The sequence below is a fragment of the Zalophus californianus genome, chromosome 9, assembly GCF_009762305.2.
Source record: "Zalophus californianus isolate mZalCal1 chromosome 9, mZalCal1.pri.v2, whole genome shotgun sequence".
Classification (NCBI taxonomy): domain Eukaryota; kingdom Metazoa; phylum Chordata; class Mammalia; order Carnivora; family Otariidae; genus Zalophus; species Zalophus californianus.
This window is the reverse complement of record NC_045603.1, coordinates 25,888,177-25,912,608: the sequence shown is the minus strand read 5'-3', so window position 1 is coordinate 25,912,608 and position 24,432 is coordinate 25,888,177. Positions and strand designations below refer to the sequence as shown.

At 40.0% G+C, this 24,432-nt stretch overlaps 1 protein-coding gene across 1 annotated transcript in view; it reads right to left on the bottom strand.

Annotated features, from left to right (window-relative positions):
- Positions 1-15,170: 15,170 nt before the first annotated feature.
- NDUFA12 (NADH:ubiquinone oxidoreductase subunit A12) overlaps positions 15,171-24,432 on the bottom strand; it is a 29,587-nt gene continuing 20,325 nt past the window's right edge. Inside the window, exon 4 of the mRNA XM_027593859.2 lies at positions 15,171-15,453. Coding sequence (XP_027449660.1) covers positions 15,273-15,453 — 181 coding nt within the window. The 3' untranslated portion in view covers positions 15,171-15,272. The remainder of the gene's footprint in view (positions 15,454-24,432) is intronic.

Below are 24,432 nucleotides of genomic sequence, written 5' to 3'. Positions count from 1 at the left end.
GCTGGCTCTCCTCATTGTTTCAAGATGGGTACCATTAGGGCGGGGGGCGGGCAGGGAGCATTCTTCCTCGTTACATAGTCCCCTCTTATCTGGAGACGAGACACCCCAGTCGATGCCTGAAACTGCAGATAGTACTGAACCCTATATATACCATGTTTTTCCCTATACATACACACCTGTGATAAACTCTGACTTATACATTAGGCACCATAAGAGATTAACAACAATAATCAACAATAAAATAGAACAGTTATAACAATATACTGTAATAAGAGCTATGTGAGTGTGGTCCCTCTCTCTCTCAAAATATCTTACTGTCCTGTACTCACCATTCTTCTTGGGATGATGTGAGATGATAAAATGCCAGTGTGATGAGATGAAGGGAGGGAAATGATGTCGGCTGTGACACAGCATGAGGCTACTCCTGACCTTCTAACAATCCATCAGAAGGAGGATCATCTGCTTCCAGACCACAGTCTGGGGTAACCGAAACCTTGGAAAGTGATAAGAGGGAGGACTACTGTACCATTAAATAGGAAAGAAAGGACTCTGTGTCCCAGAAGCCCTGTCAAGGGACTTCTGATTGGACTGGCTTCGGTCTTGTGAGCAACTTTGAACCAATCACTGGGTCTGGAGGAAGGGAAATCAGGTTCTAATCAGAGGTGGCTGTGGAGTCCCTCACATAAACTCTTGATGGCTGAAAAATGGTGGGAGTGATGGTTTCCTAAGATAAATAGGATATCATCATCATTATGAAAGGGAATAATGGCTGGAGAGCCGACAACCGGTTGCTGAGTATCAGATGTACAGGGAAAGGTGAAATGTATGTAATGTATATTCTAAATCAAAGAGAAAGGCAAATAGTGAAAGTTTCTCTCCTGGAAGTGGCTTTTGCTTAAAAAAAAAAAAAGAGAGAGAGAGAGAGAGTGTGCATGGGAAAGGATGACTGGAAAGAAGGCTCCCATGGTATGATTGTGGCCCTGCTCAGCTGACCAGCAGCTGTTCCACCAAATGAAATGAGACACAGGTAAACAACTCACATGAATAATCTCTGAAGATGGACCTCGATACCTGTACTTTACCCAATGTTCTTGGAAGGACTCATGGGACACACCCTAAAGAGTGAGTTAATGTTCTGTTAAGTTCTTGTTTTATTCATTATCAAGGATGGTTGCTTCCTGAAACCCAGCACTCTATTAACATTCTGCATGTCACTTTGGTTCAAGTAAGCCACAGGAAGATGGATCACTGTTCATTCCCTGAAGAATTTCCCAAGTTAGAGATATAATTAATAATGTTAGGGTAGCCCAGTTCAAAACTCTAGCAAGTTACATAACATGGAAGATAGAAAATAATGAGAACAATCATTCTTTTGTGCTTAGACGAGAATAGTAAAATAGTTTTGGTGGCATGATTATTCAATAAATTTTTTCTTACCTCCTGAGCTACTTGTCCTTGATTCATGCCAGGGGTCCGGCAGGCTGAGAGAGCCAATATATTTATCTGAAATAAGTTTCCAACTGGTATGCTGGAATATAGCAGTAGATTTCAAAGTTTGCCCGGTAATCAGGTAATTGTTTAAATAAACTATGACATATCTCTACAATGGAATTCTATTCATTCATTTAAAATGATGCTGTAGATGAAAATATGTTTGCATAATGCTCACAATATATTGTTGAGTAAAAAAAAAACAAGTTACAAAACAACATGGAGGTTATAATTACACTTTTATAAAATACTAAAATATTTACATTTTTGCATAGAAAGAATGAGAAGATATCCTATAAGATGTTTCTAGTGGTTTTCTCCAGGTGGTGGGATAATAATGAATATTGTTTTTTTTAAATTTTAAGCAATTTTTAAATTTTTTATGAATATTCTTTTTGAATCATTTTCTTCTTGTTTATATTGTCTAAATTTTCTACAATACGCATTTATTACTTTTGTAATAAGAAAAACACAGCAGGGGTGCCTGGGTGGCTCAGTCGGTTAAGCAACTGCCTTTGGCTCAGGTCATGATCCCAGGGGCCTGGGATTGAGCCCTGCATTCATCTCCCTGCTCAGCGGGGAGCCTGCTTCTCCCTCTCCCTCTGCCTACCACTCTGCCTACTTGTGTTCACTCTCTCTGTCAAATAAATAAATAAAATCTTAAAAAAAAAGAAAAACACAACAGAGATATTTTTAATTAAAAAATTATACCCACTACATCTGTAGATCTCTAATTGTCCTTATATTTTCTTCTTGAAAAATTTCGGTATTCTTCTTGTAAGCAGCGACATATCCTCTGTGGAATGAGGTAGGGGAAGAAATGCATACACGCACGTATAAATGAGTGAATGAATAAACACAACACCAATTAGAGCAGTAAAGGAAACTCTGGGGAATCCCAAGGCTGACTGGCTGTTCCCTTACTTGGATTCAGTTAACATCTAAATGAGATCCCATCGTAGGAGAATAGTACCAGTCCCAGCCACACGGGGCATTTTAGTATTTCTAGGTCCAGAGGTGAAGTTTTCTTGCTCCCAGGAGTGATGTCTCAAGAGTCTGGATTCTCATACTCTAGTAAGGGATCAGTCACCTTCCCCTTCAAACCCCTGTGGAATTTTTCGTCTCATGATCCCTAGATCCTTCCAGTACCCCCTAGGTGGGGCGCATTTGGTATTGGAGGGAATGCTGTCACTGCTGGACCTCAGGGGCTCCTTGACCATTCATGCTGGGGTTTCAGGTGCTGTCCACTGCTTCAACCACCTTCTCCAGCACTGGCCCCCCCTATATAGCCCTCATAAGTGGCCACCTTCGCTGCAGCCACTATGCTCCTCCAGATATGTTAGAGATCACTCCCTTCTTCTTGAGTTCTGAGCAGAGACAAAGAAACGCCCTCTCAACAGACTCCAGGGTCTAGAAATGCAAATATCCCACCATAGGGCTTTTCCCAAGTAGGGAAGGAGATGGACGCATCAACCTTCTTCCTCAGTCCCCCAGTACCTCTCCTTTCTGCTCACCAGCCTGCTGGACTGGGGGACACAAAGTGACAAAGCCTATTAAGTAATATAAATGAGTTATCCACTAGTTGTCAAGCTGTAGTGGATTGTTGCCAAGGGTAATACAGGTCCCATGTTGAAAGGTTTATTTTTCAAGAGAAAGCAGAAATCTAGATTATTATGTGTAATCCCCCAATTTTTAAATATTGACAACTAGTTTATTTTTTTAACCCCAGTATAGGTTAGGAATTCTGTTAGGGATAGGTTAGGAATTCTGTTCAGCTGCTAGTAAAAGAGATGAGAAATAATATAGCTTAAGATAGAGACTTGATACTCCCTTTTGCTGACAACCTGCAAGTAGTTCAAAGGTGGGCAGTCCAGGGCTCTGGGCAGCTCCAGGAGGCCATCATGTTCAAATCAGCTGGCTTGGGGTTCTTTCTAGTGGTTGCTAGACTACACTGGAACTTGCATTCAAAATCCACTAGCTGAGTGTCCCTGGGCACAGCCATTTCCCTTTCTATGCCTCTGTCTCCTCATTTGTGAGGTGGGCACAAACAGCACCTGCCTCACAGCGGGGTTTTGAGAATTGAATGAGATACACACGGAAAGCACTCAGCACAGAGCTTTACAGAGTACTTAGCACAGCAACCCCCAGAATGCTGGTGTGAGACAGAATGAACCCATACACACTCTTTGATAACCTGGGCCCTTACACACTGTTAGGACAAAGCAAAATCCTGAGATATACAAAGAGAGTTGGACATCGGATAGATGAAAACTGAATTGCCTTGTATTATGTAAGTGAGAACTCCTTTTCCTTTTTTTTTTCGTTACAGAGCAGGAAATAACAGGAAAGTGAGGGAAGAGAGGAGAAGCAAAGCAACACAGTGGAGTGCAGGAGGACATTTACAAATACCCGATATTAATTTTGAGATTGATAATCTTTTTCAAAAATAAGACCATGGGTCACCCCAAATACTCTTTTTAAAGTTTGCCTTGCACAAAAATATCTACTGTAATTTTTGATGTTAAGTATGAGAAGGGGCTAAGTTCCATATTTGTGTTGATGCAGAAGAGCAATGGAGAGCATATATTCTATTGAGTGGACTAATTCTGAATATATTAGTTCAGCAGAAATGGGAATCCGGAGCCAGAGCTTAATCTGTAAGCACATAAACTGTACCCTTCCCTGAATCTTTGGTTAGATCATTGGGCTTTCTTCAAATGTGAAAGGAGCGGGGAGAGTTTGAATCCATTTTATCTAAATCTAAAGGCACGAGAAGACCCTACCCAATATGTGAGTCGTGTGGCCAGCACCTACCCTCCCCGAGGCCCCAGCAACATTCCGCGTGACCCTCCACAAAACCCGAATGGGAATCTTCCGACATTGCCTCTGCTTTTGCAATACTGAGAAGTCAGGAAAAGCTGGAGTTGGCTGTAATTCTAAAGGATGAATGGATGCTGATGGCGTATCCTAGCAACGGCTGAAAAGAAATCAACGTGAAGTGATGGAGGCCATGAGTAGAAGCAAAAGATCCGCTGAACCACGGTCAGAAGTAACATGGCCTAGGTAATGACTGTCAGACCCAACCGTGCAGTCATAAGCTGACCTTTTGTTAGGACGCTGCACAGATAAAGCAAGAGCAAAAGGCTGAGTTAGGCTAATGGAGGCCTCATAAAAATGACCCAAAATAACAATGTTCAAACAAAGTCCAGGTTCGAAGCGACAACCTTAGCCAGAGAAAGCCATTTCATCTGTAGAAAACTGAAGGTCAGTGAAGGCTGTCAAATAAATCCCTTTAATCTAATTACAAATGACATTTATTCCTTTAAAGCCACATAGTATTAAATAAGACACTAATGATCATATCTCACAACAGTAAAAATTACTCTCTTCCATAACCCTTTTTATAAGTTTGGAAAGCACTGATTGTTAGCCAAATGCCACAGAAGACTACTAATGTCCTACTGCATTTGTCAGGGCTGTTTTTACTGCCAATAAGAGAAATTCATCTTGAACTTCACTTGAGCAAAAAGGGGACTTGTGGGAAGGAGGAAGTCATAGAATCAAAGGAAGACATCTGGGAATCAGGCAGCTCTCTGGGGCTCTCCAGGGCTAGGCACCATGGACCTCACACACCCGGGACCCTTTCTCCCTCTCTCTCTCTCTCTCTCTTTTTTTAAGATTTTATTTATTTACTTGAGAAAGAGAGAGCAGAGAGAGAGAGAGAGAGAGAGCACACGAGCAGGGGGAAGCGGGGAGAAGCCGACTTCCCACCGAGCAGGGAGCCCTACCTGGGGCTCAATCCCAGGACCCTGGGATCATGACCTGAGCCAAAGACAGACGCTTAACCAACTGAGCCACCCAGGTGCCCCTCTTTTTTTAAATTAATTTTTTTAAATGGAAGTATAAAAAAATATTGAAGTATAATTGACATACAATATCCTGTACACTTCTGGTGTATATCAGGGATCCAGTATTTTTTTAAAAGATTTATTTATTTATTTTAGAGAAAGAGAGAGAGCTGGTGAGTACGGGGCAGAGGGAGAGGGAGATAGAATCCCAAACAGACTCTCCGCTGAGCACGGAGCCCGACTGGAGGCTCAATCCCACAAACGGTGTTATCATGATTGGAGCTGAAACTGATGCTCAGCCAACTGAGCCACCTATGTGCTCCTCGATTCAGTATTTTTATCCATCATGAAATGATTCCCCACCATGAGTTATTACCACCTGTCACCATACAAAGTCATTACAAATCGTTGACTATATTCCTTAGGCTATATGTCACATTCCCATTACTTAATTTATTTTATAAATGAAGGTTTGTACCTCCTGATCCCCTTCACCTATTTCGCCAGCCCCCAACCCCTCCCCCTCTAGTAACCAACAGTTTGTTTCTTGTATCTGTGAGTCTCTTTCTGTTTTATTTTGTGTGTTTGTTTTCTAGATTCCACATATAAGTAAAATATGATACTTGTCTTCCTTCTGCCTGACTTATTTTACTTAGCAAAATACCCTCTTGGTCAATCCATGTTGTTGCAAGTGGCAAGATTTCATTCTTTTTTATGGCTTCGTAATATTCTATTATATATACAGTATATATATTTCTCTCTGCTTTTCTATGGGTGTTACCTTCTCTATGGCTTTCTTCTTGAGGCTAAAAACATGGCCACCTACAACCCTAGTGCTCTATGTAGTTTTGTGGCCCTGGTCAGACAGAGCACTTTCTCTACAGTTTTACTTAGAAAAAAAAAAACCCTAGAGAAGGATTTGGTTAGCCTGGCATGGGTCACACGTCTATCTGTGGGCCACCAACTGGGGCCAGGAGGATGGTCCTCGGATTGGCCAGGCTTCTGTCACATGCTTACTCTTGGTATGAGGATAGGAGGTGGGGTACTCTAGTTAGCAGGACTGGGATGGGAAGGAGACGTTCCTTGAAGGAAGGGGATGCTATTTTCAAAGAGAAAAAACTGGTGCTGAGCAGACAAAGAACAAATGTCGCCCACATTTATTGAAATAGCGAGGAAAGTCATTTTCATAAACTGCTAGTCTCTGTAGCCGGCTTAAGTTGTCTTGGCAAAGGCAAAACATTACAGAATCTCAGCTGTCTGGAATGTACTTGGATTTGGTTTGATCTTCCTCAATCATTTAATTAGCCCCCATAGGAGGGGGGACATTAGCTGTACATTACTGAAAATATAAAATATAAATTTCCCATTAATTAAAGGAAGATAGTATAAAGATAAAAGCTAATATCATAGTTATATTTTTAGCTTTGTTTCCAAATATGTTACATTTATTAAGGATTTTTTAATCAGTAAAATAGTAATTCAAGGGGCACCTGGGCAGCTCAGCTGATTAAGCATCTGACTTCGATTGAGGTCATGACCCCAGGGTCCTGGGATTGAGCCCCATGTGGGGCTCTGCATTCGGTGGGGAGTTTGCATCTCTCTCTCCCTCTGCTCCTCCCCCCACCCATGCATTCTCTCAAATAAACAAAATCTTTTTAAAATAATAATAATAATTCAAAATTAAGTTTTTATTAAAACTTAAGGAAATACTGCATAAAATAACTTTATTTTTTAAAGTTTTTTATTTATTTTGAGACAGAGAGTGCGTATGCACATGCGCGTGCGTGCAAGCAGGGTTGGGGGAGTGGGCGGGTGTGTGCAGAGGGGCAGAGGCAGAGGGAGAGAGCATCTCAAGCCGACTCCATGCTGAGCTTAGAGCCCAACACTGGGCTTGATCTCATGACCCTGAGATCATCACCTGAGCCAAAATCAACAGTCAGATGCTTAACTGCCTGAGCCACCCAGGTGCCCCATAAAATAACTTTTAAAAATATCTCTAAGTCATTCTTGTATAATGACCTACACTTTTTATTAAGTTTTTAATTTTAATTCCAGCATAGTTAGCATCGTGTGATAATAATTTCAGGTAGACCATATAGTGATTCAATAATTCTATACATTACTTAGTGTTCGTCATAGTAAGTGTACTATATAGTGACCTATATTGACACCTATTATAAGGTTTAGTTGAACTAGTATTTATTTGATTCTATTTATTTACAATAAATAATGGTAAAAAGGCCTAAAATTGATCATGCTTTTAAGAACTATAAATCAGTAAACTAAATTACCATTATTCTAAATTTTTTAAAAAAGATTTTACTTATTTATTTGAGAGAAAGAGAGAGTGAGAGAGACATGAGAGAGGGGGGAGGGGCAGAGGGAGAAACAGACTCCCCGCTGAGCAGGGAGCTGGATGTGGGACTCGATTCCGGGACTCTGGGATCCTGACCTGAGCTGAAGGCAAACACTTAACAGACTGAGACACCCAGGTGCCAGTATTCTAAAATTTGTTAGGTTTTGGGATCTTTTGCCTATGAGCCTATCAAAATAATTAAGGTATGTCCTCTGGAGATCCAGTATATAGCACAGAGCCTATAGCTAGCAATGCAATATTGCATACTTAACATTTGTTATGCAAGTAGATCTTATATTAAGCATTATTATCTCAAAAAATTATAATAAAGAGTTGGGAAGTGATGGGTATGTTTATGGCCTTGAAGATGATGATGGTTTCTTGGGTGTATACTTACTGTCAAGTTCATTGAGTTGTATACAATAAATATGTATAGCTTTTATACGTCAATCATACCTCAGTAAAGTGGTTTAAAAACAAATAAAATTAAAATTACCAAAAAATTAAGGTATGATAATAATAGTAATGACTACCATGTATCAGATGCTTTGCCTGACAACTCTGTGAGGAGGGTTTTATTATCAATATGCTATAGATGAGGAAACTGAGTTCCTAGAAGTTTGTTCCAAGCTACACAGCTAATAACCTCTAGGGTGGCCTTAGGTCCACTCTAGAAACAATTACCTTTCCAATCTGTCACATTGCTTCCCTGACTAAGCATTGCTGGAGAGAAGAACAAAACTGTGCAGGGTGTTTGTTAATAAAATAGGAATCTAACAATCAAATGTTCTGAAATAATCATTGACTCATAAATTGTATGAATATGCTATAAAGTTGGTCAAAGAAGTTAATTTCTTAGATTCCAAAATGTTCTTCAAAATCAGAAGACAAATTTGCAGTGTGCAAAATGAGTGGCTAATTCTAGGGCCCTAAAAGATATCTCGACATCGAACTCAATGAGCAAACACACCAACAAGAAATGAAGGCAAGGCAGCCATTGTTCAGTCAAAAGTCAGGGAGAAAGTATGCTCTAAGGGACGATGAGGGAAAATATGAGAAGATCGTAGCTCTCTTCAACAGTGGAAAATTAATTAAGGATTTTAATTAGGGGAGCTGAAGCAAACATAGTTATATGACAAATATTAATGTCCATCTCAATTCTCAAACTGAAAAATCCAGGTCAACCTGCAGGGCAAGCTGTCTCCAAATGCAACAGACTTTTTTGAGATTCTCTGGTAAAGCCTACCTAAGTAAAGGAGGTCATCTGAGGTTGAATTTAAGTACATAATTCAAAATACAAAGAGGTTTATCAAAAGAGCTTTACATTTTTGTACAAAGTCTCAGTAGGATTGTATTTTTTCCAGCAGACAAGGCCACTTTTCTCCACTGGGGAATATTGATCATGACACCACTAGAGTCAGCTGGCATCACCAAGCTCAGATTAGGATTCTCCATGACAGATATCATTAATGCTGGTCAACAGTTTTCCTCCAGCCTTTGCTAACAGAACATTTTTTTCTTTTTTCTTTCTTTCTTTATTTTATTTATTTATTTTTATTTATTTATTTGAGAGAGAGAGAATGAGAGATAGAGAGCATGAGAGGGAAGAGGGTCAGAGGGAGAAGCAGACTCCCGGCTGAGCAGGGAGCCTGATGCGGGACTTGATCCCGGGACTCCAGGATCATGACCTGAGCCGAAGGCAGTCGCTTAACCAACTGAGCCACCCAGGTGCCCCCCTTTTTTTCCTTTTTTAAAGAATTTTATTTATTTGACAGAGAGAGACACAGCGAGAGAGGGAACACAGCGAGAGAAGGAGTGGGAGAGGGAGAAGCAGGCTTCCCACTGAGCAGGGAGCCCGACTCGGGGCTGGATCCCAGGACCCTGGGATCATGACCTGAGCCAAAGGCAGACGCTTAATGACCGAGCCACCCAGGCACCCCTGCTAACAGAACCTTAACTTTGTTTGCCTTTCATGTCTTTCAACAAGACTGAGTCCCTGTCTGGCCCTCTGGAGATGACTGTTGATAAATAAATCAAACTTGGTCATCTTATGATCCTTGTCAAATGACTGGCTTTGACATGGCCAAGGGACTGCTGGAAGTTTCTGGTAGGATTTTTGTCCTCTCAGAAAGGATATAAGACAGGGGCATCCCCCTTTTCCTGGTTCTGGATGTTGTGATCTTCGTGTGATGCCTAGAACTGCGGTAGCCATTTTAGGACTATGAAAGGAGCCAAATTAAGAGAATAAACCACCATACTGAGGATGGGAGAGTGGAGAGATGGGAAAAACCAGAGTCCTTGATAATGGTATTGAACCACTGAACTTAGAAACTACTACTTACTTAAGTCTAACTACAGATATAATATGTGTATTATTGAATGTCTTATTGATGGCACTTGTAGATTGGTTTTCTCTTTGGCCAAAGCTTCCTGAGATTCTCTGTGAGCCAGAGGTATCAAAATCTAGTATCAGGACATCCTGGTAAGATCAGAATCCAGCCCTCCCTAACAGCTGTCCAACTTCTGTGTGGTCTTAGAATGCTTAGGAATTTGCCATCCTCACCTACCTTCTCCTCCCTCCCTTCCTTTCCACTCTCCTCCCAGACCTTTACTCCATACTTTATCCGCCCTCAAGCCACATTGCACTTGCTTTCAGATAATGGAATCTGCAGAAGACTCAATTCAAACTATGTTAAGCCCAATTGCCAAAAGATGGAATAATCATATGGTGCTTGCCCAGGAGACAGAGTTGACTTTAAGAAGATCTATAGTAGGGTAAATGTCACTTTTTTATGTGCTGCAGATACAGGATTACTGTCAATAATCTATTAAAACTAAGTTTCTTAAACCCTTTTTAAAAATTGAGATAAAAATCATGTGGTATACAAGACACCATTTTGTAGGGTCTAACTTAGTAGTTCTTAGTATATTCAGTGTTGTGCAACCATCATCACTATCTGATTCTAGAACATTTCCATCACCTCAGAAAGAAACCGCTATTAGCAGTCGATCCCAATTCTCAATACTTTTTTAACTCACATGTCCAAACAGCCAAGAGTTTTGCTGAGTTGTTACTTATAGTTTGTATCATGAAAATAATATGATGGATTGTTTCATTCATTTTACCAATGCAAAATTATGTTTTAATATTGTATATTCTTTTTCAAAATACAGATGCCTCCCGAATTCTAATGACCAACACCCTCCCCCATGGGCATCCTCTCTTAGCCCTCATTGAATATTGCTCTATTTGATTAGATGATACTTGTGATACATATATATATTTTGTGTGGATGGCCTTTCTATAGCCAACTGCTTCTTCTGTATTTTTTTAACATTAACATTACAAATTTATTAATCCTACCTGAAACAGATAGCTTTTCATAAATGAGAAAATAATTTTTTGTGGAAACTTAATTTAAATTTCAAATTAGGATGCAGATTTTCCTGGCATGTAATTTTTCATCCTCCTTCTGTTGCTTTGAAAAGAGTATTATAAATCACCTAAAATTGTGGGGTTGATGCTTAGCCTCATTTAGTGATATAAAAATGATTGTCCATTTTTTTAGCAATTTTATTGCAGCTCGAAGTTCCAATACCAGGCAACAAGCCACTGAATCTGCAAATCCACAGGCCTCTCCAACTGGAATCATCCATCACTTACAGGAATTTTAGAGACCTGGATATACCTCAAATGCACATGCAGGGGCTTCATGGAATGCATGTATCCACCTCAGCACAAACTTAAAAAAATTTAAATATAGCTATTTATTAGTTGATGGTAATAAAACCTAACAGACACCACTGGTCCATCATATACCCACATTTATGAATCAGAAAATTCATAATCAGGGCTATATGTATCTTTTTTTAAGATTTTATTTATTCGACAGAGACAGAGAGCACAAGCAAAGGGAGCAGGAGAAGCAGGCTTCCCGCTAAGCAGACAGCCTGCTGTGGGACTCAACCCCAAGACCCTGGGATGATGACCTGAGCCAAAGGCAGATGCTTAACCAACTGAGCCATCCAGGCATCCCAATCAGGGCCATATCTAATAAGAAAGATAGTGCATACCAATAACGAATTTCATTACTATAGAGAAACAATCAAGTCATAAGGATGTTAGATCATTGAGGACATTCAGTTGCAAAGGAAGAATCCTAAGTCAATCTAGCTTCAGGAAAAAACATTAGGGAAATGTATTGGTTCACAGAACTGAAAAGTCTACCTGAGTTCTAGCTTCAGACACCTCTGGAGCCAGGTGCTGAACACCGTCAACAGGAATCTGTCTTGTTCCCTGTCTCGGCTTCACTGTCCTTTGCACTGACTTTACTGTCAGGCTGCCTCCTTCCTTACTGGAGCGCCTCCCACACTGGACACATATCCTCCAAGCTTCAGCTCTTACCCAATGAAGAATTCTATTTTCCAGTATTTCCAACTAATGTCCTGTACTTGAGTTTCACTGGCATGTCTTGGGTCACTTATTCTTTCCAGAATCAATCACCGAAGCCAGTGGGATACAATATTCTGAGAATTACAGAGTGGTGAAAAATCCGCTGACCCATATAGACTAAAAGAAGGCGAAGGATGGTCCCCGAGAGAAATCGGGATTCTCTGACAGAAGAAAGGAAAAGCAATGCTGGGCAAGCACAAACAGCAGATGTCTAGACATATGCTTTCCAGGAACTGGATCCTCTCTCTGACATATCCTGGTGAGTAACCCAGAACTAACGTATTGTGCAACGCAGGGGACACCGTTTACGCTGTATGCACATAGATGAAATGCGCAGCACAGCAGCACTTGGGTATCCCCCTCACTCTGGGACAGGGAGGCTGGATCAACCCCAGATGTCAGCCTGGGAAACAACTTTTCAGAGGCCAGTTCTATCCCAGTGGGTTTGTTAAACAATCTACCATGACAAGTCCACTTGTGTAATTCCATTATCTGCTTAAGTCTCACACGTCACCTTCCTCGAGCCAGAGCTGACAAATGTGGCTGGATTACTGTGCACTCACGATGCAACCACCTTTCATACTCATGGACACTTGGCACCAGAATATGAATTAACTTGGTCTCGAGGAGGATATTATAGATGGGGTTTCTCCATGTGGAGGAGCATGATTTAAAGCACTGAAGCAGGCCTTGAGGTCTTTGCAAGCTGACCACACACGTGACTACAAACCCTTCAAATAATAACTGGTCTTTTTGGACATGCAGCACATCATGGCAACTAACGTATTTTTTCTTTTCTCTCTTAAAAATTGCTCAATGAACCTTTTTCGGTTTCCTATTCATAACTATTTGCATGCTTTGGTGTTATTCCCCATGAGGGCTTTTGCTTTCTGAAACTTCAGAATTTGCTGTTCAGGGCCACTGCTATTCAATTTCAGTTCCTATCTTACCTGCTACATTATGAAATCTGATCAGTACTGGTTTACTTCATTATGAACAGCAGAGCTGTTCAGCTCTCACGGTATCTGGATGATCGGGAGACTCACTGAAGTCAGAAACAAGTCTCTCCACAAGAGTCACAATGGAAGCCCACAGGATTTTGGAGCAAGGCCATGACCCCCTTCAGAAAGGTTACTGTTTTCCCTTTGAGAAACAACTTCCATTTGCTCTGTATGTTGGATACAATGGGACACCATGTATTATCTGATCCACCTACTCAAAGTTGACCATTTCCAGTAGAACTGTATCACTTCTTAGGTGGTAGGAGAGCTTGCCATGAAGGCATTTCTAGTTTGTGGGAGCAGATTTTCCCCACTCTGTGCCTTTAAGCCACCCTCTTCCCATACCCTGCTGCTACCAATCTGTCCCTTCGCTCTTGTGGAGAGTTGTTGGCTAATTAACTAAGAATGCAGAACGATAAGTCTAGCTTATAGATGTTAAACAATACTCACTAGCAGCTGCTCAAGTGCATTTCGATCTTCTCCCTCCTAAGGATGACACACATTTTCTTTTAACAGGTGCACCTCCAGCGTATCTGACCCAGAAAAGTATAGCAGCCTGAACAGAACTTCTAATTGCTCACAAGTCTGATCTATTCCCAATGGCATTAGAAAGCAATTTTGGGGCCCTGACAGAAAAGTTAGTAAAGTGGCAGATGGACAGAGCATAGGAAAGCCCAATCTAGCACAGGCCAGCTTTTAGTGCTTGGTTTTGCTCTTCGTTAATCAATCAGCAAACTGTCCAACATAGCACAATGCATACAGTATCTCCTGAGGGCACCGAATTTAACTCGATCCAGCTAAAGTAAGGGAGACTCAGCAGTGAGGCTGTGAGCACACTTCTGTGTCTTACGATCTGAGAATGTTTCAGAAGAATGTTTGGTGTATTGATTTCTTTAGCTCAATAGTTCACAATCTTGGCTGCAAATGAATTCATCAGGTGGGGAACAGAGTGAGGAGCTTTAAAAAATATTGGTGCTGGGAGCCTACTCTCAGAGATGCTGATTCAATAACCTGGACCTCTTTATTAAAAACAAACAAAACACCCCAGGTAACTCTAATGTGTAGTCAATGATATTCTAGCTACTGCCAGATGTCCCTTAAACCAACTGTCAATTCTCTCTCTTAATTTTCATATAAGAAACCTGAGGTTAGCAAAGTCATATAAATGCCCTGAGTTTTACTCAATGTCTTGAGTTGAGATTTGGGAATTGAAGTTCATTTTCTCCTGTAAGTCATCCAGTGCTCTTCAAAGCAACCGTATGGTCCCATAATCCCAGCATTTTTTTTCCTAACACTGCTAAATTGTCCTATGGTGGCTGCTAACCAGTACCCAAAGGCCACCTTCTCAGGGGCTCATGGAAACTGGCGACTAAAGGCAATGTAGCCTTATTGAGCTGTTTGGTCACTGAAGCTGCTAGCTCTCCCTCCAGAATGCAGAGGTGTGCCGCGTTACCTTTCATCCCACCCAGATACAACCAGGTCCGGAGGTCCCACATTTCCCTGAAGGTCTTTTGTCTACAACCCATTCTCTGGAACCAGTCTGATATTAAAGTTCTTTTGTTTGCAAGCAACAACAACAACAACACAACAACAGCAAAATCAATGACCCTAATTAGCTTAAGGAAATAAGAATATACTGGAATGGATCCTGGGATAGTTCACGGGTCCAAATAAACTGAAAGAGCCAAAATTCAGGAAATAGGAGATGTCTGATAACCTTCTCCTTAGAGAGCTACCATGAAAGCCATCCAGCTATGGTAACTCTTAGCTTCTGTGTCCCTCCATTTGTGTTGCAAATTCCCACGAGAAAATCTGTTGGCTCAGCTCAGCTTTAGGTCTTCTCCCCTCTTGATCAACTGTGTGAGGGCAGGTCAGGAAGCACAGATGTGACCACAGCGGCAAGGGGGGGCTGTAAACCAGGCACCACCCCAATGGAAGTCTACTTTGATGACCCATGTTTATCGGCTTCTATTTTGCCGTTCATGAACGATAAAGGTAAGGGCAAAAAGGCACAAAAGACATTGCTTAATCAAACAATTTTAATCGGGTGAATAGTAAGCAGTAAAAGTGCAATTGCATGAAGAGCCCCATATTCCACATGTTCAAACTGTTTTCCAGTGTCTTTACTTGTAAGGTGTTGAAGGTGGGACCCACTCTTGAATCTTCTTTCTAGTGGTAGAATAAGGTACATATTGTTCTGGAGTGCCACTCACATTGAACTTATGGTTTGTCCAGATGAATTTACGAGCAATAGGTGGTTTTGTTGTTGGAGGATCATCGGTCATACAGTGAAGCCAACGATGCCTTAAAGAGGAAAAGAAAGACAGTTACAAGAGGCGGGGTAGTGTGGTGGGAGGAGGGCTAAGTGGGCAGCTCTGGGGCTATTCTGTGGCTTGAGCTCAAATCTCCCTCACTTACAAGCTCAACTGCTATGCCTTGGCTTTTTCATCTGAGCATCCTGACTTCTGAAGGATGGCATAAGGATTAAATGCACCTAGAAAAATTCCTGTGCACACTAGGTACTCAACAATGTTAGCTATTGCTTTTATTGTTACTGGTATCTCGAGGACACTAGCAATTTTAAGATATACATTATTTTATGTGTCTCTAAGACAAAAATGCTGCCAGTTAACTCAGGCTACTATTGATTAAAATATATAACCTACTTTTAGATGTAAAAAGGTATTTCAGAACTGATGCATACAGTATTGCTGAGAGATGCGAGAGGCTGCTCTGGAGTCTCATTTTACTTAGGCAGCTCTGGTGATGAAGCTCTAGCTTAAAACTCAACAAGGCTCCTGCTGAAGAAGAGGTCTCTGTTAGCATCTTAAATTCAAGCTCATGACCGAATGTTAAAGAACATACAATTTATTATATTAAGAACATTAAATCACAGCCTAAAGTTCACAGGTATTTCAGTTTTGAGTGTTTAACAAGTTAATTTCAAAGGAAGCTGGGTACATGGAGAAGAAAGGGAAGAGGCCAATGATGCTGCTGCTCGTGGCAGAGAAAGAAGGCACAAAGTGCACCCGACAAAGAGGAGAACTGAGCAGGAAGCCACGCCGAGTTTACATGGGACAGGAAGGAGAGAGAGCATTCATTCCAGATCCCCCAAGGCTGGGAGCTCGCTCACAAGACAGGATGATGTCATGGGAAAAGGGCGTGGGGGGAGGGAACAAGCAGAGAAATGTGGCTCCAAGAAAAAAAAGGGGGGAACTTCCCAGCTATAGAGAATAGGGCAAATGGAGGAGGTTTCAGTAAAATAACTAAGACTACAGCTAATGAGAAGTTTATGATGCTATTTAAGTTTAAGAATATTTACAAGCAGTAATTGATAGATATAGCTAGGTAATTGGACCAAACCAAGAAGAGAGATGATAAATTATTATTACTCTTGCTATATTTTGTCTAAAGATGTATCATGACCTGCTAATATAATAAAGAATGAAGACGTCTGTACACACTGGGCTGGCGTCCCTCTTATATCCTCCAGCAGAAATGGGATTAGTCAAAGTGACCTGGACCAATACACCGCGATTATGAACGTGAACTCTGAACCTCCAAGATGATGGCGGTGAGACAGGCTCCACTAGCCACTCAAAGGAGGGATTAGTTGTCAAAACCAAGGTTGATGCTTCTCAAGGGGCTTTATGTAAGCTTAAGGCACAGTAGAAATATTTAACTTTTACCCTGCTGAGGCAGCTTAAGCAACTAATTTATTTGAATAAAATAATAGAAAAATTTATTCAAATAACTGCTGTAAAGACTCTTGAAGGTTAAAATGATATTTAAGGAATCAGAGTCTAAATCTTATATATGCCTGTTCAGTTACTTAAGTGAGGGACTGAAGATCTCATGGAGAAATAGAAACTGCTCAAGAAAACTAAAAATATTTTTTACCACAATACATAAAATCTGAAAATGTTTATCCAGCAAGGCTACAGGCAAGAGTAAGGAATGAATAAGCAATGATTTATTCTCATGATGGCACTATGAAGAGCTATAAGAAACAAGAAAATGTTTATAATCTGCTAGGCTGATGTAACCCTCTGTTGTTGTTATCAAATAAAGGCTAAGTAAATCATACCTTCTAGGTTTCCACACCAAAGAGCTTTGGCAAAACAGATTTTCAGCTGGGTCATACATTTTTTTTTAAATTTTTTTATCTTTTAAGTAATCTCTACACCCAAGGTGGGTCTCAAACTTACAACCCTGAGATCAAGAGTCCCATGCTCCACCAAATGGGCCAGCCAAGTACACTCAGCGGGGTCATTTTTATTCCAATAAATTAAAGACGCCAATGACCTAACAGCATTGTCTAGAAAACTATGTTGTAGCTGGCATTAAGCCCACTTCAATTTTATACCACCATTATTATCCTAAAGGACAAAATATAAAACTGCTTACACTTGGGGGGGAAAAAAAACTGCTTACACTTGATGGTAAAGTCAGTGAGAATACAAGAAAACTGACAGAAAGGGAAAATGTTATAAATTCAAAAGAGATCAATATTTATAAAGAAAATATATTACATTTTAGGAAATAATGAAAATATATTACATTTTAGAAAAAAACCCAGTATTCAAATATATTGAAGTGTGTCAAAATAACTGAAAACAAAGATATTAAATCACAATTACAACATAACTCAAATGGACATAAATCCCATCAGTGGTTGATCCTATTTTCAGTTGTTTAAGGAGAGTATGCCAAGGAACAGGGAAGGAAGACACTCCCCGTCTTTGAAAATATACTTCACTTTAACAGTCCCTCAGTGTGAGGCTGTCCGCCATTCAAAGTGCAAAATGGAGGGATTTATTTGTGAAGAATAAAATAGCCTAAAAGGAAATTTAAGAAATTAAAATATATGGGATGCCTGGGTGGCTCAGTCAGTTAAGTGTCTGCCTTCAGCTCAGGTCATGATCCCAGGGTCCTGGGATTGAGCCCCACATCGGGCTCCTTGCTCAGTGGGAGCCTGCTTCTCCCTCGGCCTGTTGCTCCCCCTGCTTGTGTTCTCTCTCTGACAAATAGATAAATAAAATCTTAAAAAAAAAATCACTGCAAATGAAAAGTTTTTAAGATTGGTATTAATATCCCAGATGTACAAAGAATTCATACAACTCACACATGACAATCCAATTAAAAAACAGGAAGAAGGCCTGAATAGACATTTCATCAAAGACATATATAGATGGTCAGCAGACACATGAAAAGGTGCTCAACATCATTAATTATCAAGGAAATGCAAATCAAAACCACAATGAAATATCATCTCACATCTGTCAGAATGGCTAGTATCAAAAAGACAAGAAATAAATGTTAGCGAGGATGTGGAAAAAAGAAAACTCTTGTTGTAACTGCTGGTGGGAATGTAAATTTGTGAAGTCACTATAGAAAATAGTATGGAGGTTCCTTGAAAAATTAAAAACAGAAATACCATTATCAGGGGCACCCAGGTGGCTCAGTCAGTTAAGTCTCTGCCTTCGGCTCAGGTCCTGATTTTGGGGTCCTGGGATCGAGCCCTGCATTGGGCTCCCTGCTCAGTGGGGAGTTTGCTTCTCCCTCTCCCCATGTTCTCCACCCCCCTGGTACTGATGCTCTCTCTCAAATAAATAAATAAAATCTTAAAAAAAAATATACCATATCATCCACTAATACCACTTCTGGGCATTTGCCCAATGAAAACAAAAACACTAATTCAAAAAGACATACAACTCTTATGTTCCTTGCCACATTACTTACAATAGCAAAAGATATGGACGGAACCTAAGCATCCATCAATAAATGAATGGATAAAGACGTGTTATATATAAACAATAAACAATGGAATATTACTCAGCCATAAAAAAAGGAATGACATCTTGCCATTTGTAAAAACATGGATGAATCTAGAATGTATTATGTTAAGGGAAATAAGTCAGAGAAAGACAAGTACCATATAATTTCACTTATGTGTGGGATCCAAAAACAAAAAACAGAACAAAACAGAAACAGACTTATATATACATACAGAGAACAAATTTGTGGTTGCCAATGGGGAGGGAGTGGGGAAAATGGGTGAAACAGGTGAAGGGGATGAAGAGGCACACACTTCTAGTTATAAAATAAGTAAGTCACAGGGATGTAAAATACAGCATAGGGAATATAATCAATAAGAATGTAATAACCTTGTATGATCACAGATGGGTGGGCTGAGCATTTCATAATGTATATAAATGTCAAGTCACTATGTTGCACACCTGAAACTAATGTAATATTATATGTCAGTTATGCTTCAATTAAAAATAAATAAAAATAAAAATCTTTGGGGCACCTGGGTGGCCCAGTTGGTTAAGTGTCTGCCTTTGGCTTCGGTTATGATCTCAGGGTCCTGGGATCAAGCCCCATGCTGGGCTCAGTGCTTAGCAGAGTCTACTTGAGATTCTTTCCCTCTCCTACTCCCTCCCTTTCGGCTTCTCCCTCTGGTCATGCTTGCTCTGTCAAATAAATAAATAAGATCTTTTAAAAAAGGCACCAGAGGATGGAGAACAGCTTCAGAAGAAAATAATGGATGATTTGAATGAAAATACTCATTTCCCAGAAAGTCCAGAACTACTCCACCAAGAAACTGTTAGATAGAAGCACAGTCCAGGAAAAGGAGAAGAAAGGGCTGGAGCAGTTAAATGCATGAATGGAACAGGAATGGAAAGGTAAAGTCAGCCAAATGGCTGAAAACCTGCTAAGGACCATCCCCTTGCCTTATCTCCTTAGAGATCACACCTGGATCACGTGAACTGGGAAACTGAGCACAAGAGTGAAGCAGAAAATGGCAATGACCTTGTCTATCAGACAGAAGTTGATCTGAAGTGTGTCACTGATGATGCTGACTTCAGTGGATCCTTTCAAAAGTTCTGAAGAGGAAAATCAAGAAATAACCAGAAAATTGTGGGAAGAAAAGCAAACTAATGAACAGCTTACAGGACAAACAAGCCTCCAAACTGAGGAAGAATCTTTGCATGTGAAAATTCACAGCTTGAAAGTGAGATCCAGCAGCTGAAGCTCCAAATTACATTAAGAACATGTCATGCAACTTCAGGGAAAATTATCTGACGAGGAAATACACTGCTTAGAAATAAAGAAGAAACTTCCCAACATGTGTAGAAACATGAACTCCACATATCAGATTCACAACCTCTACAAGAAGATGGTGGAACGCATGGGCAAAGAACTGGAGAAAAACATTTCCTACTATAGAAAGGAGTTCCTCTTCCATGAGAAAAGAGCCCAAGAAAGCGGTATGGCAGTTGTGTTGATGGACAGAAAACTCAAGAAGCTAAGAAAAGAAAACGATCACAACAGGCCAACAGTTGCCAACATGAAGTCCAACTTCCACCCTTCCCCAAGTGGTCCCTTTACTCCTGTTGCTCCACCTGCAGCCCACAGAGGCCCAGAAGTGTCAGGGGGTCCCTTGGACCATCAGTCCTTCCGGGAAGGAGGAGGGTCATGCTCTGAGGGCCTACAGTCTGGAGTCACCCGCAGGTCTGTCTCAGCTCACAGCAGCCAGGTCCTGAACACCTACAACCATGGCACATCTGCATGTGTTTTCTTCTTTAAAGTGATTTTTGATTTATCTCTTTTTGGTTTAGCTACTGTTATTTAATTAGAGCTACAATTGCTCCTATTTCAAATAGAAAGAGCATTATAATTTTAAAATAGTATTTTTCAAATCAAGATTCATTTAATTAAAAAAATGTTATCAATAACAAAGAAAGTTTAATTTTCCCTTTCAGAAAATTCCCAGAAATAAAATCTTACTAAATAACAGCAAATAACAATAACAAAAATCTAGGCAGTTTTGAATCTTTCCTCTCCTTGGATAATATACATTATTAATTATGGGAATCAAGGCTGGCTTCTCACCATAATGTTCATGTTTCAGATGTTTTCTTTTTTTTTTTTTTTAAGATTTTATTATTTATTTGAGAGAGAGAGTGAGCATGAGCGGGGGGAGAGAGAAAGGGAGAAGCAGACTCTCTGCTGGGAACCCAATGTGGGGCTTGATTCCAGGCCCCCGGGATCATGACCTGAGCCAAGGGCAGACCCTTAACCAACTGAGCCACCCAGGCGCCCCTCAGATGTTTTCACTTAACATCACTAGGCATAGAAATTCCAAAGATTTTTTTTCAGTTTTTCAAAAAATGGATATGAGGGGCATGTGGCTGACTTAGTGGGTGGAGCATAGAACTCTTTATCTCGGGGTTGTGAATTCAAGCCCCATGTTGGGTGGAGAGGTTACTTAAAAAATAAAAATTATTTTTAAAAAGTATATGAAAGACTAAAGAAAAATGTGATTGTTTTCTGAGGTAAAAATATACTAAAATATAATATATATATTATATTTATATAATATAAATATAAAATAAAAATATACACTAAAATGATTACTCTTTCCCACTTTAGTTTACGAAACATACCCATACACAACATTCAGTCACTTATTTAATACTAACGTAGGTACTTCATATTTTAAAACTGAGCAAACAGAATTGAAATGACTTTCCCAAGATACCACAGCACATATGCTACAAAGCTAAGGCTTGAACACAACTTCCCAATGGATGAAAAGAACCTTTTGGTCAAGAAACTTAAATTATAGGAGCGCCTGGGTGGCTCAGTCACTGGGCGTCTGCCTTTGGCTCGGGTTTTGGTCCCGGGGTCCTGGGATCGGGCCCCGAATCGGGCTCTCTGCTCGGCGGGAAGCCTGCTTCTCCCTCTCCCACTCCCCCTGCTTGTGTTCCCTCTCTCGCTGTGTCTCTCTCTGTTAAATAAATAAATAAAATCTTTAAAAAAAAAAAAGTTCATTACAAGACAATCAACTCAGGGGCATCTGGATGGCTCAGTCGGTTGGGGTTGGACGGCTGCCTTCAGCTCAGGTCATGATACTAAGGTCCTGGGATCGAGTCCCACATCGGCTCCTTGCTCAGTGGGGAGCCTGCCTCTCCCTCTGCCTGCCGCTCCCCCTGCTTGTGTTCTCTCTCTCTCTGATAAAAACAACAACAACAACAACAAAAGACTATTCCAAATCTCGCTGGCTCAGCAACTGTTATTTTTAATTAAATGCAACATGAATCAAAGTCCTAATAGGGTTTGACAATTATTAATTCTAAGGATCAGCTGAAAGTCTACCCAAGAAAATTTTGAAAACTCACAACAATCAGGAAAGGATGACATTACCAGACCTTAAAGTCCCAAACATTAGACTGGTATAAAAACTAGTTTAAAAAAAAAAAAAAGTACAATAATACTAGAAAAAAATTCCTCAGACTAAAGTATATATAAGTCTGGCATATCAAATTATTGGGGAAACTAAATATTTCTCAACAAATTATGCTAGGATGATTAATTTTGTTGGGGGAAAAAAACACAGATCTCCTAAACCATGTAACAAAATAATTCCAGACAGATTAATAATGCTCAGATAAAATGTGAGTGAATATATTCATAAGATAGTGATTATTTATAAAATGTGAAGCACCATTTCTAAGATTAACATTAAAAGCAAAGAGCCATAAAGAAAAAAAAAGGTATAATTCTATTACATAGAAACTGAAATGTCTATGTCTTAAAACTCTGCAAACAAGATTAAAGGATAAGGTTTTGGCTCCGGTCATGATCTCAGGGTCATAAGACAGAGCCTGCTTAAGATTCTCTCTCTCTCAATATACAAACAAACAAACAAATAAATAGTTAAAAAAAAAGTTGTTTCAGGAAAGAGAGAACTGTGACTTGAACCACAGTAACAGTGATGGAGGTCATGATCAGATGTGGGACCTACTCGGAAATTAAGCACAAAGAACCTGCTGACAGACTGGACATCACGAAGACTTGTGAGGATGACCCTTAAGTTTCTGGCTTGGCTAAACATGAGTCATCTAAGAGCTCAGAAACATTCTGCTTGATAGGTCTGTTCATCTATCTACATTGGACATTTGAAGATACTGAAAAAAATAAAATATACTACATTTATAAATGTGACCTAAAATGTTGAAAGGAATGTAATTAACTAAACTTGCAAATGGAGACAACTGTTCAGATTTTAATCCTTTCCATTAGAATTTATCAGACATTCATCAAACAAGAGAAAATAATTATTTATTTTTATGCAAAAATGTTCAATTTACTAATCTTGTTATCCTATTTATAAATTGGACCTCAAGGCTTAAGAACTAGGTTTTAAAAACTGCAGCTGTAATTCTTTTTTTTAGATTTTATTTATGTATTTGTTAGCGAGAGAGAGAGAGAGAGAGAGAGAGAGAACACACACAAACAGGGGGAGAAGCAGGCAGAGGGGAAGCAGGCTCCCCGCTGAGGAAGGACCCTGAATCAGGACTCGATTCCAGGACTCTAGGATCATGACCTGATCCAAGGGCAGACATTTAACCGACTGAGCCTGGTTCTTGCAGCTGTAACTCTTAACAGAGAACAATCTGATGATTACCTGAGGGAGGTGTGGGGGGATGGGCAAAACAGGTGATGGGGATTAAGGAGTGCACTTGTGATGAGCACCAGCTGATGTATGCAGTGTTGAAACACTATATTATACACCTGAAACTAATATAACACTGCATGTTAACCAGTTGGAACTAAAACAAAAAGTAAAAAAGAATTGTGATAATAAAAATTGCAGCTGTACTAAACAGCATATTAATATTAAACCCAAATTTCCATTAATCCTTTATACACCAAAAGCCTCTCAGACACTAAAAACCTCAAACTGCCAAGTAGAATATTTAGTATAATGGGGGAAAGTCTGTGAATTTTAAGTGAGAAGAGGGGGATATCAAACAAAATATTATATGTAATAAAGATATATATAACATACACATATCTATGTATAGTTATTTATAATCACAAACCTTCTTCTAAAGAGGGTATGATTAATAAATTACAATCTGTTCTCCACACTGTAATCTTTTCAAAATATTCCTTCCCTATTCAAAAGTAGATCCTCAAATATTCATTCAATCAATGAATGAAATATTTACAGTGCTTGTTTCTGGGCCAAGGAATTAGAGTTTTGGGGTTTTTTTTTAAGATTTTATTTATTTATTTGAGAGAGAGAGAGAGCACGAGCGGGGGGGGAGGTGGGGAGGGTGGAGGGAAAAGGAGAAGCAGACTCCCCGCTGAGCAGGGAGCCCAATGTCAATCCCACGATCCTGGGATCATGACCTGAGTTGAAGGCAGATTAACCAACTTAGCCACATAAGCGCCCAAGGAATCAGAATTTTTGTTTCCACCTCATAT